General features: G+C 45.4%; 1 protein-coding gene across 2 annotated transcripts; it reads right to left on the reverse strand.

Annotated features, from left to right (window-relative positions):
* Window positions 1-1,346: 1,346 nt before the first annotated feature.
* Window positions 1,347-15,935, reverse strand: PARP12 (poly(ADP-ribose) polymerase family member 12). 2 transcript variants are annotated; one of them, XM_064155486.1, is made up of 8 exons: window positions 11,516-15,935; window positions 10,075-10,211; window positions 9,489-9,606; window positions 8,375-8,465; window positions 7,562-7,637; window positions 6,733-6,863; window positions 2,095-2,246; window positions 1,347-1,678 (listed from the first exon to the last, which is right to left on the reverse strand). In XM_064155486.1, the coding sequence occupies exons 2-8, from the start codon at window positions 10,132-10,134 to the stop codon at window positions 1,398-1,400; spliced, it is 909 nt and encodes a 302-aa protein (XP_064011556.1). In that variant the 5' UTR covers window positions 10,135-10,211; window positions 11,516-15,935; the 3' UTR covers window positions 1,347-1,397. The 2 variants fall into 2 exon arrangements, with proteins under 2 accessions (XP_064011556.1, XP_064011557.1); XM_064155487.1 differs by lacking the exon at window positions 11,516-15,935 and having other exon boundaries at window positions 10,075-11,483.
* Window positions 15,936-15,994: the final 59 nt, after the last annotated feature.

Consider the following 15,994-nt stretch of genomic DNA (forward strand, 5'->3'; position numbering starts at 1 on the left):
TTTAATTCACTACTGCAAGCACTGGCTGTGCAGACCTGGTGAGATGCTGCCATAGAATCAACCAGGTTGGAAGAGACCTCCAAGATCATCCAGTCCAACCTATCACACAGCCCTATCCAGTCAACTAGACCATGGCACTAAGTGCCTCATCCAGTCTTTTCTTGAACACCTCCAGGGACGGTGCCTCCACCACCTCCCTGGGCAGCCCATTCCAATGCCAATCACTCTCTCTGTGAAGAATTTTCTCCTGACATCCAGCCTATACTTCCCCCGGCACAACTTGAGACTGTGTTCCCTTGTTCTGGTGCTGGTTGCCTGTGCCTTTATTCAGTTCACCACCAATTTCCTCACTGTTATTGTCATGGTGTACTGGGGATCTAACTGCAGCAGCTGCAATATCTCTGCTCCTCTTGGCCTAGACATAGTGGGGACAGAGCAACAACAGGGTGTTGCAAAGACTCAACACAGAAGAACAAGGTAAGAAGAGCTGCTAGCAATGCAACCAGGAAACAATGCAAAGTACATTGTCAGCATCACTGACAAAGGGGAAGAGAAAAGGTAACAAAGAAGAGAGTCTTCAGAGTTGGAAAAGTAAAACAGTTTTAATGAAAATAATAATAATAAAATTAAACATACACACACAGTCAATATTGAACCCAGAACTCCTGATGGCAATTATGACAGCATCACCACTGATGCTGTGGGCAGGTGCTGAGGAAGTTACAAACTGGAGTCAGTGGCAGACAGGAACTTGATTCAGGAGTTGGATCTGGGAACTTGATTCAGGAACACAGGTACTGGGATCAAGGACAAAAGAACCAAGGGTCCTCCTTGGATGTCAGCCATTGAAGAAGAGAGCTTGACCCTTGTGATTCCTCAGCTTTATACTGAATATGACCTACATGGAATACCTTATTGGTCAGTTTAGGGTCATCTGACATCCCTGTCACCTTTTACTTTATCTCAAGGTAGTAAATAAAGATTTAGCAGAGACCTTAGTTTCTATAGGAACAAGTATAAGGAAGAGTCTTTCCACATGCCAGTCCTTAGAAGTAACTATAAAGATCAGGTGTCAGCACTTCTTGAAGCACTGTAAAAATTGCCATTAACTTCAGAAAGTGCAGCTGCTTAGAAGAAAGAGACTTCAGTGAAAACTAAAATCACTGATCAGGGTTAGTTCTGTTCTAGCTCAAACCAGGACAATATGCAAAGCAGGCACATCACCATCCCAGGCTAGAGATAAAGTGGAGGTTGAAGTTTAGCAGTACGCCCCAAAATGTTGGTTCGTGGCATTACAAAATGTTCTAAAGCTACCGCTAAAATTGAACAAACGTTAAAAAAAGATGTACTAAAATGTAATTTATTCAGTGTAAATTCAAAGGAGATTCCACCATTCATTACAAGATCGCACATGGGAAATTACTGCAGTACTCCAAGATGTAAGCAGGATAAATCTGGTGCTTCTCAAAGACGACAAAGATGGAAGGGTCTGTCAGGTCATCCACGCAGCTGTCATAAAGTCTATTTGAATTGGTGGCTCTGGATGGAGGACGAAGGTATTCAGGCTTTCCCTGAACAAAGTCTCCAACAAGAACACGAGCTACAAACATGCTGTAGCGACCACTGTGAGAGGAACAGTACTCATGAGAATAGCTAGCGTCTCTGGCAAAGTAGCTTCCTAGGACCAGAAAAAGCCACAGATAAGACAATACATCAGCCAAGGAATAAACACCTGTTACCTACACTTTGGCAGTCAGCAATTCAACAACCCCAGCTAGCTCTACAGGTATCCTTGCCAGGATTTTCTATATTGGCTTATTTTTGAGTATTGACAGACTCTAGTCACATTTTGCCATCAACCTTCCTGTCCCACCTGTTCAAGACCTTTGCTGAAAAATATGTACCCGAGACAAAGACAGCTGGGTTTTACCTCTCCCAAAATGCAATTGCTTTGGATGATGCCTGCAGCAAGGCAAAGTGCTCCTGAGGCAGGAATGCACGAGTCAGGGGACACCTTGCACTCACCCATCAGCCTAGATGAGGTCTGCAGTCCATGATGCTGCAGCCCCTGAACCCACACTTCAGGACTTGTACCTTTTCCATACATTGTCCCATGAGTCCCACAGATCCTCCAGTCAAAGTTCTGCTCACAGATTGCAGGTATGTGGGATGGATTTGTCCCATGGAACAGAAGCCGCTCATCCACACATTTCAGCTTATTGAGCTTCTTCATCTGTTCCTTTTGCCTAGGGATGGGGAGGGGGGGTGTGTGATTAAAAAAAATAAAAGAGAGAAAAAAACAAACAAACAAACCCACCTTGTTACTCTGGTTCAAACAAGGACAGTTTCCCAACTCAGCTCCTCCTTCTTTCAGATTTTGGAGGAACAGTGTCACAAACCACTCTCAGTGGAGCTACTGTCTGCTTTATGCTTTTGTTGATACCCTGCTGCACAGCTGACTCCTTCCAGCAAAATGAAAAGTTCTCAGCATTGCTATGGACTGTGTCACCCACAACTTCATACCATACAAGAGAGTAAAGAGGCAAGCATCTCTTGACCGAGAATTAGTCAGTTCCCAGGTTATATAAATCCTGGATATATAAATATGATGTACTGGTTTAAGACAGCCTGCTCTCACAAGCAAGCCCCCACACACAGACAGATGGGAGTGAAGGTAATGCAAAAAAAGCCCCGAGTTGAGGCAAGAAGTTTAACAAGATAATACAATGTACCTTAGCATATTCCACTGAAAAAAAGCACAGCAAAAGCAGAAGCAGCAGATGCCAGTAATAAAACAAATCCCTCACCCCACAGCCCGACAGCTAGCCCAGTGGAAAAGACCAGCACCTGAAACTCAGAGACAGCAACTGGGACAGGAAGGCTCTCATGTAACAATCTGAACTACAAGCCCTGCGATATTTTGTTCCAGCCAGCACTTTCATTTTAACGCTGGCATAACAACCACATGGTATTGAATGAATGCTCATCAAATTCGACTAAAGCCATAACATCCAACATCCCTTACTCTGTACCATCTGTGTCATGCCCAGCAGCAATTAACATCATACAACATACGTCATTCACTGCCCATTCTCACTAAAAGTAAGATCACCTTGCTGTACAGAACAGACTTACTGCTGATGTTCTGGATCTCCACTCTGTTCCACTACTATCTGGATCACTCTAAATGGTGGGGCTGTGTTTCCACATCTGGGGCAGCAGATACCAGTGGCTGCTTCCACTCCTCCACATAAAAGCAAACTATGGCCTGCATTCCAACATACTTCCAACATACTCAGCAGCTGGGATCTCCCTGTCACACCAGAAATACAACTGTGTCCCAACCCTCATAGTTTGATGGCATCAAAGTACACAGTGTCCATGTACCTGCTAAAGCTTTATATTCTTGTGGATTCAGCTTGCCAAGCCATCAGATCCACAGAGTCCAATACATCAAACTGTCCCTCTCCTCCATCTGTTTGGAGGCAGGCCCCTCCAGTTCTGACTGAAATCACTTGGATCCTTTGAAGGTGCTTCAAGGTGATCAGAAGCAGTATCAGTGACTGTTCCACTGGAAACTGGAGCAGCATTCTTCCAGGAAATATTTCCTTGTAGTTCACAGACCTGCACAGCTAGGACTGAAGTTGGTTTTCCATCCCTCTTCCTCATGTCCTCCCCAAGGTTTTTAAAGTAAAACTACAGGGTGCTCCATGGCACTTCCCAGATTCTCTCTCTTGCACTAGGAAGCACTTGTTCCTAATAGCTGAAACATAGGACCATACAGGCAGGGAACAGGTCTGGTCCCATGGACTTGTGTGCATTCAGGTCCTCTGTGTGTTCCCAGACCTGATCTGCTCCTGCTGCAGGTGGTTCTTCACTCTCCCAGACCTAGATATTGCCTTCTATGACTTGGGTGGTGTGGCTCAAGTTGCTTCAGTGAAGTCTGAAGCAAAAAAGGTGTTGAGTAGTTCAGCCTTTTCCGTATCCTCCATAACCAGTTGACCTGTATCCCTCCAGAGGAGACCCACATTCTCTCGTTTTCTTTTTCTCTCTGAGATATTGGTAAAATCCTTTTCTGTTATCTTTAATGTCCATGGATAGATGTAATTCTGTCAAGGCTTTAGCTTTCCTAACCCAGTTTCTGGTTTCACAAGCAAGTTCCTTGTATTCATCCCTGGTTACCAGTCCTTGTTTCCACCCTTTGTGGGACCCCCTCTTGTGTTTGATTGTGACTAGGAGTTCCTTGCTTGTCCATATAGTTCTCCTGGCATTTTTGCCTGATTTCCTCCTTTTAGGGGTGTGTTGCCATTGAGTTTGGAGATGATCCTTGAAAGTCAACCTGCTTTTCTGGGCTCCCAATCCCTCCAGGGTTTTGTCCCATGATACTCTACCAAGGAGGCTCCTGAAGAGGGCAAAGTTGTCTGTTCTGAAGAGTTTCAAGCTTGCTGAGCACCCCCTTCTTCATTGCCCTGAGGATCTTAAACTTCACCATCTCATGGTCACTGCAGCCAAGGCTGCCCACGAGCTTCACATTCTCCACCAGGGCTTCTCTGCTGGTGAGAATAAAGTCTAGCACAGCACCTCCCCTTATTGAGTTTTCTATTGCCTGCAGAAGGAAATCACCACCAATGCATTCCAGGAATCTTCTGGCTTGGAGAGACAACACATCAGAGCTTAAGCAACTGATGTTACACAAAATACATCCAGTTGAAAGAGACTTCAAAGATCATCCAATTCTAACCCTCAACCCAGCATTGAAGGGTCAACACTAACAAATGTCCCTAAGCACCAGGTCCACATGACACTTGAACACCTCCAGGGATGGTGACTCCTCCACTGCCCTGAGCAGACCATTCCAATATTTGATAATCCTTTCAGATAAGTATTTCCCAATATCCAGCCTGAACCTGCCCTGGTGCAGCTTGTAGCCACTTCCTCTAGTCCTGTCACTTGACACCAAGGAGAAGAGGCTGGGCTTCTCCTTGCTCCAACCTCCCTTCAGGTAGTTCTAGAGAGTAATAAGGTCTCCCCTCAGCCTCCTCTTCTCTAGACTGAACAACCAACCCCAGCTCTCTCAGGAGCTCCTTGTAGGAGGAGCCATGGCCTTCCTCACACTCCATGCCCTGTTTGCCCACTCTGTTCACCAGTGCCCTGGGGTAGGTGGCACTCCCAGGGGTAGCCAGCCCAGCAGAAAAAAGACCAATGCCCCAAAACCTGAAACCAGAAGCAGCAACTGGAAATATGAAGTCTCCCATGTTGCAATCTGAACTACAAGCCCCATGATACTTTGTTCCAGTCAGCACTGTTCTTTTGCAATGAGCATGACACCAGCATGGTATTGAATAATCACTATCAAATTCAATTGGCTAAACTCATGATATACAATTATTCAACTGAACTGTACAAAGACACAGTGCAGGCTGTATAATCTCTGCCCCTATCTTCACCATATAAAAAATCCCCTTTTAAAACAAACAAACAAGAAAAAAAAAAAAAAATCACAAACTCCTCCTCTATGGAAGATACTAAACCAAAAGAAGAAATCTGAGATACCACAGCTCAGTCATAGTGAAGGAAAACACCTTTCTTTATGAACAACACTGACAAAAAACCACACACAATGTCAGGCTTTGCAATAAAAGGTGCATTTCCACACACAAAAGAGCAGAAAGGCAGCCCTAGTAACTCAATCACAGAGAGAGAAGCTTCCCTCCTAGGGCTGAACCAGCAAAGTCTCAGTCTCACAGACTGGAGAGACACCCAGCACCACGGGCAATGAAGAGTCCAGAGCATTTCACAGACATAAGGAAGGTACTGCTTATAAGAGAGTATAGGACTTGTTATGGGACAGAGGGACATTTGGAGATCACTCAGGACTTACATAAAAATATTGAACAGAAGAAATGTAGGTGGTAGAAGGGAAGGATCAGGATGGTCTGAGAGGAATAAACATGGGAAAGTAGATTAAAAAGGGGACAAAAATGGCTGGCTGGGTATAAAGAGGCAAGTCTGATCAGCAGGCTTGCCTGGCCATGCTCTGGGCCTGATCAGAACAATCTACCCTATCTTCTCATTAAGCTCCTTTTCTAACTCTTATGTAGGTGATGGACCATCCAGTCTGTGCACATGCATGTAAAGAGGGGTCTGGGTATAGCAACTGCAGTATGACCTTGTGTCACAGAAGCTGCATGTCCACAGCACCTGCAGCAAGCAGGATGTGTGCCAGTGCATGATCACTAGGTAGCATAAGGCTGGACAATCACTGAGGACGGTAGGTGGCCTAGGAGCCAATTTTCAGAGCAGTCAATAAGTTTGGTTCAGGTGATGGAGAGACCAGAAGACCTGGCCTTGCTTACCAGAAGGACCAAACGCTGAAGGCGTAATGAAATCCACAGAAAACCATTTGCATGTGTCTGCCTGTGTAGAATGTAACTGAAGATGAGAGGACCCAGGGGCCATTGGTGCCTTTTATGATTGCATGAGTGCTGTGCTGTCTGTGTTGTATTTTTGCAGCTAGCTGTGTGTCTATTCATAGGTGTCTGCATTTCTCTGTGTGTGCCTACTGGGAACCTGTGCTGAACCCCACTACTACCTAGACCTGGGCACACAGGTATGTGGCAGTCTCACATCTGCTGAGCTGCTGGATTTGGCAATTCCTAACGCAGCCTGTGGAGGACAAGAGATACCAGTCTTCTGCTACCGTAAGAGTAACAAAACAAAACAGATACAAACCACTGAAACACTTGCCAAAGCGCTGGGTTCTGGATCCGCTGCAGTTTGTGGATGTAGTAACTTTTCATCGTTTTCTCAAACAGCCCCTTAATTTTGCCATATTCATGGGAATCACTGCTGAGCTGTACCAACTGAAATTTTTTTTAATACCAAAAATCAGGTAACAGTTATGAGTAACAAGTCCCAGTCTTTCCAAAGGACACATAAACCTCCTCACATCAGAGGAAAAATCCTGCCATTAAAATCACAAGCTTCTCCCATCTTCGACCATGCTCTCCTCATCTGCATCCTCACTCCCTATGTGGAAGTACAGGTCTTAACTGAGGGAAATGAGTACAATCCCACACCAGCCTCCTTTGATGAATGTAACTCCACATCGAGATTACTCCAAAGCAACCTAAAGATGAAATGCACGGCAGTATTCAGGCTGGAAAAGAGCAAGCCTCAGTCTTGCCTTTGTTTGACACTCTAGCTCCTTCTACCTCCTTCTCTAAAGGGCTAAAGTCTAGTTTTACCACATTAAATAATATTTTACCTCAAACTCATTGAAGAAGTACTACAATACCTCCTCAAAATGCAATGCATACAGTTTATCAGAGGATCAAGTATCTTAGGATAGTGCAAAGACAGGTTAGACCAGTAACAGCCAAAACTACATGTCTTATTCTGCATGGTATAAGTAGAGGGTCTCAGAGAGCCTCCTATGAGACATAAGTCTATCCAGAATGTGAAATTGTCAGTCAGATTTCACTTCATAGTTGTTTATTTTATAAGACCCAACTGCCAGGATACAATTCATACTACCCACCAGAGAGCTGGAAATACCTACCTTGTACCCAATATCGGGCAATGCAGATTGGTTCCATTCTGGAGGATAGACAGAACGTGATAGAGTCAGGTTTTGGCTGCAGAAAGCAGAACAGAAAAGGAGAAACTCAGTCCATGATACCCTTAACCACATTCCTCTTCCAGAGGATCCAGCCACTGGCTCTGCAGCAGCCTTTGGGTATCTCTGAATTTTTATTTTTGTTTTATTTTCTACATAACCTTTATCCTTCTCTCTAAATTAGATTTACACACACATCCCAGGAGCACTAATTCTTATATTGGGAGGTTCAAGTCACTGGTAGGAGAGCTTCAAAGCAGAAGGAGCATGCTCCTAACCGGATAGTTTATAAACTGCTCCAGCTAGCCCTTCACACTCCACTGCCCAGATGGGTGGCCTGCTCCTACTCATCCCCAGAACTAAGCCTGTCAGGAGGTTATGGGTGGACAGTAGTGCCCTGCAGGCACTACTGCACCAGTCAGTGCTCAGATGCTTCCTGGCGTTAAATCAGTCATGGTAGGTATCTAAAATGAATTTAAGAAATGTACAAATGAATTATAGACAGGTAGGGGAAACTTCTTAACGGGAAGACTGAGAAGGAACTTCTTTGAGGCTGGCAGAGCACTGAAATACAGATGTGGTGTAATTCAACACCCATCTGGATGCTGTCTTGTGCAACCTGCTTTAGGTGAACCTGCTCCGGCAGGGACATTGGACTCAAAGATCTCCAGAGGACCCTTCCAACCACTGTCATTCTGTGATTCTGTGAAAGGTGCTGTGATCTAAAGACATTATTATATAATGAATGCATATTACCTTCTGTATTGTCCATCTTGAAAGGACTCAGATTTTCGCAGTCGGGCAACTTTTCTTTGAGTTTTATACACCAAATTTGTCTGAACCATGTCTTGGATGAAAAACACAGTTCAATAATTAGATCATTTGTATTTTGAGAACACAGTATTACGTGTTTAGGAAGACAAAAAAAAGGAGGTAGCCTTGAACACTCCATTGTGGTGCCCTCTCTACTATACCTACCCCACTGCATATCTCAAAATCATTCCCACTTGAGCTGCTTCTGCCTGGAGACCCGCTAACATAGGTTGTGAAGCTCAAAGGCAACCAACCACCATTCACATGCAGGCTGTTAGCCAGAGAAAACCACATCTGATGTCATGCCCACAAGCAGGGAAGACTTCAATATAGCAGAAGTGATAAATCTAGCTTTCCTGGCAGCACAGGACTGTTATGCAGTGCTAAGAGGAAAGTCTGCCCTCCAGTCTTGGTCCTCTAACAATATCCAGAGTGCATGCTGTGTGACACTGCTAATTAGCCATTGTTTCCTCCTTTAAACACCACTCTCTTTATCCATGCCAGGAAACAGATTTAAAGTTTGGAAAACTAATAGGAATTTTAAGATGGGTAAATAAATTAGAAACAGAAAAGCATTTCTCATATTCCCATTTCTCTCTGTGTGCAACCAGCCCTAAATTTTCCTTTGCTGCTTTCTCTCCTCACAATGGTCTTGTGAGATGTCTGCCCTGGGCAGGCTTCTTCATCATTTGACTTTTCAATGCCTTTTTCTTTTTTCTCCTCCCATTTTCCCTCCATAGTTGTATAAACTCAAAGGCATAAGTCAGATGGCACAAAGCCAGATGCCATGAAGCATTTACTTTCAATTCTTCTGAATATACAATGTTGTCAGAGATGCTTTTTTTGATAACAGATGCACAAATCTAGAAGCTAGAGTAAGGCATCTCAAAACTGCAGAGAAATGTACATACTGTTCAGGTTCTGCTTGGAGAAAGCTTTCAGGAGGAAAAAGACCCATTCACAGAAACTCAGACACAGGGTGACAACTCTGCATGAAAGAGGCTACCTTAGAGTCAGCTACATAGTGCCATGAACTTAAACCAAGGAGATACATCACCTTCAAAATTTAACATATAGTGCTGAGACCCAGCAATGAAAAACACATCTTTCTGGCCAGAGAGAAATTCCTTCTCCAGATCCGCAGATGTTACTGTGGCAGAACAGTGATTCGGATGCTATAGGAAGAGCAAGGAAATTATACCTGTTAGAAGTCTATCTTTGGTTTAGGTGGCACTGTGGGGAAGCACTAGAATTTCCCCAGGCTCCTCATAAGGGATGCTGTTTTGGACAAAGTCCCTAAAGCTTCAAGCACTTTGATCTTCAGTAACAGAGGAGTACCCCACAGAGAACAGCTGCTTGTAACAACAGCAACAAAGCAGCCTTTGGCCTGTGTGGTCAGCTTCAGCCAAAAGACATCCATCATCTCTGGAAAATGCACCCGCTCTCAAAGCCAGTCCTTTGAAAGCTTTCTCAGAGTAGCAGCACTGCTTTGAGTGACAAATCCACCAGGCATCAGAGCAGCATTGCAAGGGTACCCAGTGGTGCATGTGAAACACACCAGCTGCAAAATGACATACCCTAAATAACTCTCTGAAGATGGCTTAACAAGAGCTTTTAGAACATCAACAGCAGATGGATCTCACCTCTTTCCCATACTCAATCCACTGCCCAGACTCATCAAGCCAATACCAGGCATACTCCATTGCAGGAACAGATGGGATGATTCAGAAGATGCCACGGGTGCAGAAGACCTTACCACCACCTGGCTGCTTGGTTGTCCCTAACATCAAAAGAGAAATCCAGAGAAATCAAAAAACTTGATATCTGTGGTCTAGTTAGAAGTCTAATTACTTCCCAGCTGGAGTAGGTCTCCCTTTTTGAGAACTGCAGGTTTGTCTCAAAAAAAAATGAACTGATATTTGCACATTCCTGAGGCATGGTAAGCATCACAGAAACGGCCCTGACCTCTAAAATACATATTGTAAGCAAATACAACCAAACGGACTAAGCACAGCTTGTTATGTGAAGGCCAGGGGTGCCACCTGGCTAACAGGAGTAAGATTTGTGCCCTGAGCAGTGAGTCATCAGCTGCAAAAGCCAGAGTGCCTTGAGAAGGCACTGATAGCATCATCCCTCCATTATCCTTCAGGAAAGCAAAGCTGTCACTCACAGGTATTGTACCAGGCACAGGTGCTCTGCTAGTGAGGGGTTGTAGAGGTGGCTTCTGGGAGAAAAGACATGGGGGTGCCCTATGCTGAGCACAGCTGGCTAAACAGACCCACTGCAGGACAGAGCTGAGCCCATCAGTCAGGCTGATGGTGCCTCTGAGAAAGCTGCCTAGCAGTGAGCAAACATGTCAGAGATACAGCCCTGCAAACTCCAGGTCAGGGAAGAAGAAGGGAAGGAGGTACTCCAGGCACTGGAGCAGAGATTCTCCTGCAGCCTATGAAGGGCCATGATGGAGCAGATACCCACATTGCAACCCACAAAGACCCCGTGCTGCAGCGTGTGGACATGCCTTGAAGGAAGCTGCAGTATACAGAGTGGAGTTCATGCCAGAGCAGGTTTATCCTGAAGGACTGCAGCTCATGGGAAAGAGGCCATGCTGGAGGATGGGAAATTTTTGAGGACAATGGTGTAGCAGAGGGCAGCTGTTATGAAATAAGGCCAACACCCATCCCCCTTCCCCTCTGCATCTCTTTGTTTTGGTTTGGTTTTTGCTTGGGTGTTTGTTTGTTTGTTTTTTGTGGGGAGGTAGATGAGTCTGGAATGAAGTTGAGCCTGCAAAGAAGGGAGGGGAGAGGAAGGTATTGTTCTAAATCTGGGGTTTGTTTCTCACCATCCAAATCTATTTTAACTGGCAATAACTTAACTTTCCCCAACTCACTGCTGCTCTGCCCATCTCAGTTACTGATAAGTGATCTTTCTGTCTCTACTTCAACCCATGAGCTTTTCCATCTTATCTTCTCTTGTCTATTTGAGGAGGTGGTATGAGAGCACCACTGGGTGGGTGTATGGCCATCAGCCAAGGTCAAGTTCCTTGGAGGGAAAACAAAACCAACCAAACAAACAAAAATCACTTACCAGCAAAGTCTCTGCTCTGTACTGTACTCCAGAGATAGCAGCTAGAAGGAGAACAAACTGAAACAGGTAACCAATAACTTAAACTCAGAAGATTTTATTTTGCTTGCTGCTGTGCTTCTACCTCCTTTGAACGTCTCAGTTTTGGACCCAAACAACTTTGCTGTTCCTACAACATTATCCTATCGTGGGGCACATATACGCAGCCAGGAGTTGCCCACCTGCCAGCTGTGGAGTTCTCAGGAGTCTGCGGCTGTGCTACTTAGAGCTGACCAAAGACTTGAAAGTAGTGTTCAAACAGAAACTGGCAATGTTCATTTATGCACCTCTGACACACTCCACGCTGTGGCAGGGACCACAGGCACTCTGAGCAGGCTGATCAGAAGAAACCATTATAGAAGGCTCTGCCTTACAGAGCTGCTTACAACATAAAGGCTTGGCATCCCCTGGGCTGCCAGAACAAAGAAGAGGAGAAGACCCGAGTCTCCCCTTGCCTCACTTAAAGGAGCAAGACAGGCTCTTTAACCTTTCTCAAAGGAGGGAAAGAAGAGCACTCCGCTCGGAAAGGGACAGAACTGGGAGCTTGAATGGAAATGCTATTCATAACTACATGTTGCAGTGCAAAGCACGGCAAGTACACAAATCCATACTACATACCAAGAAACACCTTCTCCCCAGCCGTGCCCTAGCACCCAGGCCTAGGTGCTCTTTTCTCCCCCACCTCACTGCTGCCTTACAGTAGGCCCAGCCAGGCCAGCACTGCATAGACAAAATTGGCCAAACGGCTCCCAGCCACTGACGGGCCCAAAGTCCTCCCTCACATGTCCCCGGGAGCAGAGCGCAGGCAGCTGCCCGGGCAGCAGCTTACAAAGAGATAGCAGGACTAGGCATGGAAGAGCAGTTCACATCTCCCAGGGTCCTGCCTAGCCTTTTCTGGAGAGCCTTAAGGAGCTCTATGGTTCTTAAAGACATTGAGTCTTAAACCCATGGCGCCCTTGGAGCCGTAGCTTGTTCCCCTGCTGTCTTCAGGCCGTGGTTGAGCTTTGTAGGCAGCAACGCCAGGCAGGCCTGTTCCTAGAAAAAGGCTCCTAATTAATTCCCTCTCACAGCATTGAATGGGGTTTGTGAGATCCAACATTCCTTGGAGCTTTCTCTAGATCTAAACTTCCCTTCTGTCCCCGCTGCACAGCAGTGAGCTGCTGCTGCTGCCAGGGCAGAAGTGCTGGAAGTTTGTGGATATCAAGTGTCATATTTGAAGGGGTGGAGAGGAAATGGAGAGGAAAGCAAGGTGGTGTGATGGGCTGGTGTTTCCAGGCAGCTTTTTCTCCATTGCTCTCCCCATCCCTCTTCCCACTCCATAGATTCTAATCTCCAGAGGTTCTAACCTCTGGAGGCTGCCCTGCTGAGTCCCAGGGCTCTCAATCTGCCTTAACTCCATCAGCTTTCTGACATGTCTGGTTGTACCCTACTTTCACTTTCACTTGCTCAACATTCCTGCTCCTTGCGGGGATTTTCCACTCACCAGGTAACTCAAACTACAAAGAAAGAGAGATGAAACACTTATTAAAGCACACAGAAATATTTCTCTGGTGATACAGGTAGTATCCTTAATGTTTGCTGAAGATTTCACTATCTGCTCTTCTGCAGCTGAGAGAAACACTGTAAATTTGCCTTTCATATCTCTACAGGAAGAGTTTTACATGGAGAAGTTTCATACTTAAAGCAACCCCACACCACCTTTTCTCTTCTCCCCCACATGAAAGAAAGGACAAACACAGATTGTGGTATGGCTACCTGCATGTGGATATCCTTCTAGCAGACATTACAGCCAAGCTCACAAGCCATAAAGTCCCCAACTTCCTCTGTCCCAGCTCAGCAGCACCACAGGGAAGCTGTCAGAGCCCAGCACCCACCACCTCAGTTCCACTGCTCGTAATCCTGCCCAGCCACCACTCCCAGGACCCGAGACCATCAGCCACATGCTCACCAGTCGTATGAACCCTCTGACCCTTGCTCCCTTCCACGGGTGCAATAAGACCTTCAGAAACTTAATATGACTGGCTTATGGAGGCTCCTCATGAACTCCCAGTGTCTCAGAGTCTCCTCTGTGGGACATTGGCCTCTCTGCTATCAACAGACTGTCAGGAAACGGAACTGAGTGGTTTCTTGCTGCCTATTGCGTCACACGTACGTGCGTCTGCCAGGCATGAGCAGACCGGACAGGCACAGCTGAGCTTTTCTGGCAGAAGGATCAGTAAAACTGACAACCCTACGAACCAGCACAGCTTATCCCTACTGCTTGGGTCCTGTCATTTTGCACCAATGATTATCTTGAGCTAACTCCTTCCGCCTTCCCACTTGCTGGGGATATTTAAGGTCTTCTCCATTCAAGATTCCTGCTGGGAACAGCTTCTACTGAACATCGTTCTTTGAAAGCTAAAGGCTGCTGTTGCTTTGCAAAGTGACCCCCCAAATCATAACGCAGAAAGAAAGTGCATCCCTCAACAATTTCTCAGTTTTGGTGATCACACTGTTTGGGGGATTGCAGTACACAGTGCTGCACAGAGCGATCCAAGCCAGAGCAAACCAAGCACAGAGCCCTGCAGGGCAGGCACAATCAGCCCACGGAGCTCTGCCCTACCCTGTGTGTTTGTATTCCTTCACCTTGAAGTCTGAGCCCCAGCCCTGCTCTGCCCCATGGAAACAGGATCAGTTTCCAGTCTGATCTCCTGCCTTTCAGTCTAAAAGGCATAGAAGCATTTTGCAGCAGAGCTCTGAAGCGTAAAGTTTAACAGCAGGTCAAGTAGTACTAACCAGATAGATCTGTTCAGAAGCAATTTTTTTGGTGTTGTTTTTTGGGGGTTGGTTTGTTTGTTTTGTTACACAAGTTATGTTCTATTGAATTACTCAGAACCTTTTTCTTCCCAGTGATCTGGTCAGATCAGATCACTATGGCTGAAAAGTATCAATCTCTGTTGTTTCATTTTGTTTTGGTTTTGTGTTGTTTTGGTTTTTTTTAAGGCTGCATTCTATTTGTGTTTTGTAGGCATAGCATTAAAAAAAAAAACCCAAACACTTCCCAAACACCACCAATGTTATTACAAAGTTGAAGTGTTTTGTTTTCCTCTCTGGCCTTTCTTGACTGGCTTTTGACCTCTGATTCTCATCTCCACAGCTGCACAACTTTTATATGCTTCCCTGTGAGTGATGAGATTTATAGCGTAAGGTCTCACAGGTTCGTTTTTGCTTTGGTGAGTTCTCTAGTAAAATATTCCTCTCAATTGAAGAATTTTAGTAGGCACAAGATATCAGCTCCAGGAAAAAACATTCTGGGCTGGTAGAAAATATTTACATAGCTTTGCTGGAAGTAGCATACCACCCTCTCTAAAAACAAACAACTCCCCACAAACTGGAAATGAGCTCACTATAAACTGATACCTTCTGAACATAATGGCTTTTATTTTTGCCACTTTTAATTGCAGCGTCATCTGCAGAGCTATTGAATCTCTGATTTTCAGTTGGCAGTGTAACCATGGAACTATATCTGTCTCCATTTCCAGCACCTGACATATCTTAGAGCAGACATCCTATATGTAGCCCTACTAATTCATATTCCAGCACAGTCAGCAGATGCTTCAGTGTGGTTTCACTTCATATGGCGAATGATTTATCATTTACAAAGAAACCATGGTCCAGCATTTATCTGCCCACCAGGAATTTAAATTCTTGTTCCCTTTCTCTCTACTCCAGAGCAAACCGATAAATAAGTGATGGCTTAGCCTTTCTGTGGGCCTATCTGAAGACAGGCAGCAGCTCTGCCATAATTTCAGACCACTCCAAGGTTAGATGCATGAGTACAAATGCTACAGCATGGGCACACTGCGCTCCTAAGAGTTCTGCAGCTTGGGACCAGGCTGGCAGCGCCTCATGGTTCTAACCTCAAGATGTGGAAAATCTCCCAGACCAGCTCATAGTTGGACTCCCTTAAACCACCACAATAAGGAAGTGAGTGGACTGAGGCCATACTAGGGTGATAAGGCCCTCTTGGTTCTGCAAGGCCTTCTGCAGCAGCCTGACCCTGGAGCACTACAGGAAGGTGTGCTAGAGGGTACAGCTGCAGCAAAGCCCAGCACAAGGTGGGACCGATCCATGCCTGAGAGCATGGAGACATTTCCAGATCTCTCTTGAGGTCACACTATTGTTTATGGCTTGTACCTTCTCCTGTGGGTTGTGATGATTTTCCCAGCATGACTGGATTTCCTGCTAGATAATGTCCAGCAACTTGCAAATCAAACTATGGGAGGGAAGGGGGATAGAAGCCCTGCAACCATGCTGCTGCTGCTGCTGCTGCTGCTATCTCAGCTCAGTTTAGCACAGGAATGGAAAGCAGTCATAACAAGAATAATAAATCTCAACTGCTCTGAGAAAAAGAAAAAAAAACACCATACAAACAACATAAAAAACCCAACCAAACAAAACAAA

This window comes from Pogoniulus pusillus, chromosome 15 (assembly GCF_015220805.1).
Source record: "Pogoniulus pusillus isolate bPogPus1 chromosome 15, bPogPus1.pri, whole genome shotgun sequence".
In the NCBI taxonomy this organism is placed as follows: Eukaryota; Metazoa; Chordata; class Aves; order Piciformes; family Lybiidae; genus Pogoniulus; species Pogoniulus pusillus.

What these genes read in the sequence shown, in the direction of transcription:
- PARP12 (XM_064155486.1), bottom strand. Translation starts at nt 10,134, where the DNA reads ATGGAGTATGCCTGGTATTGGCTTGATGAGTCTGGGCAGTGGATTGAG. An exon ending in GGATTGAGTATGGGAAAGAG is followed by an intron (nt 9,607 to 10,074) that starts GTGAGATCCATC and finishes CTCTTCCTATAG; the next exon opens with CATCCGAATCACTGTTCTGC. An exon ending in TGCCCGATATTGGGTACAAG is followed by an intron (nt 6,864 to 7,561) that starts GTAGGTATTTCC and finishes AAAAAATTTCAG; the next exon opens with TTGGTACAGCTCAGCAGTGA.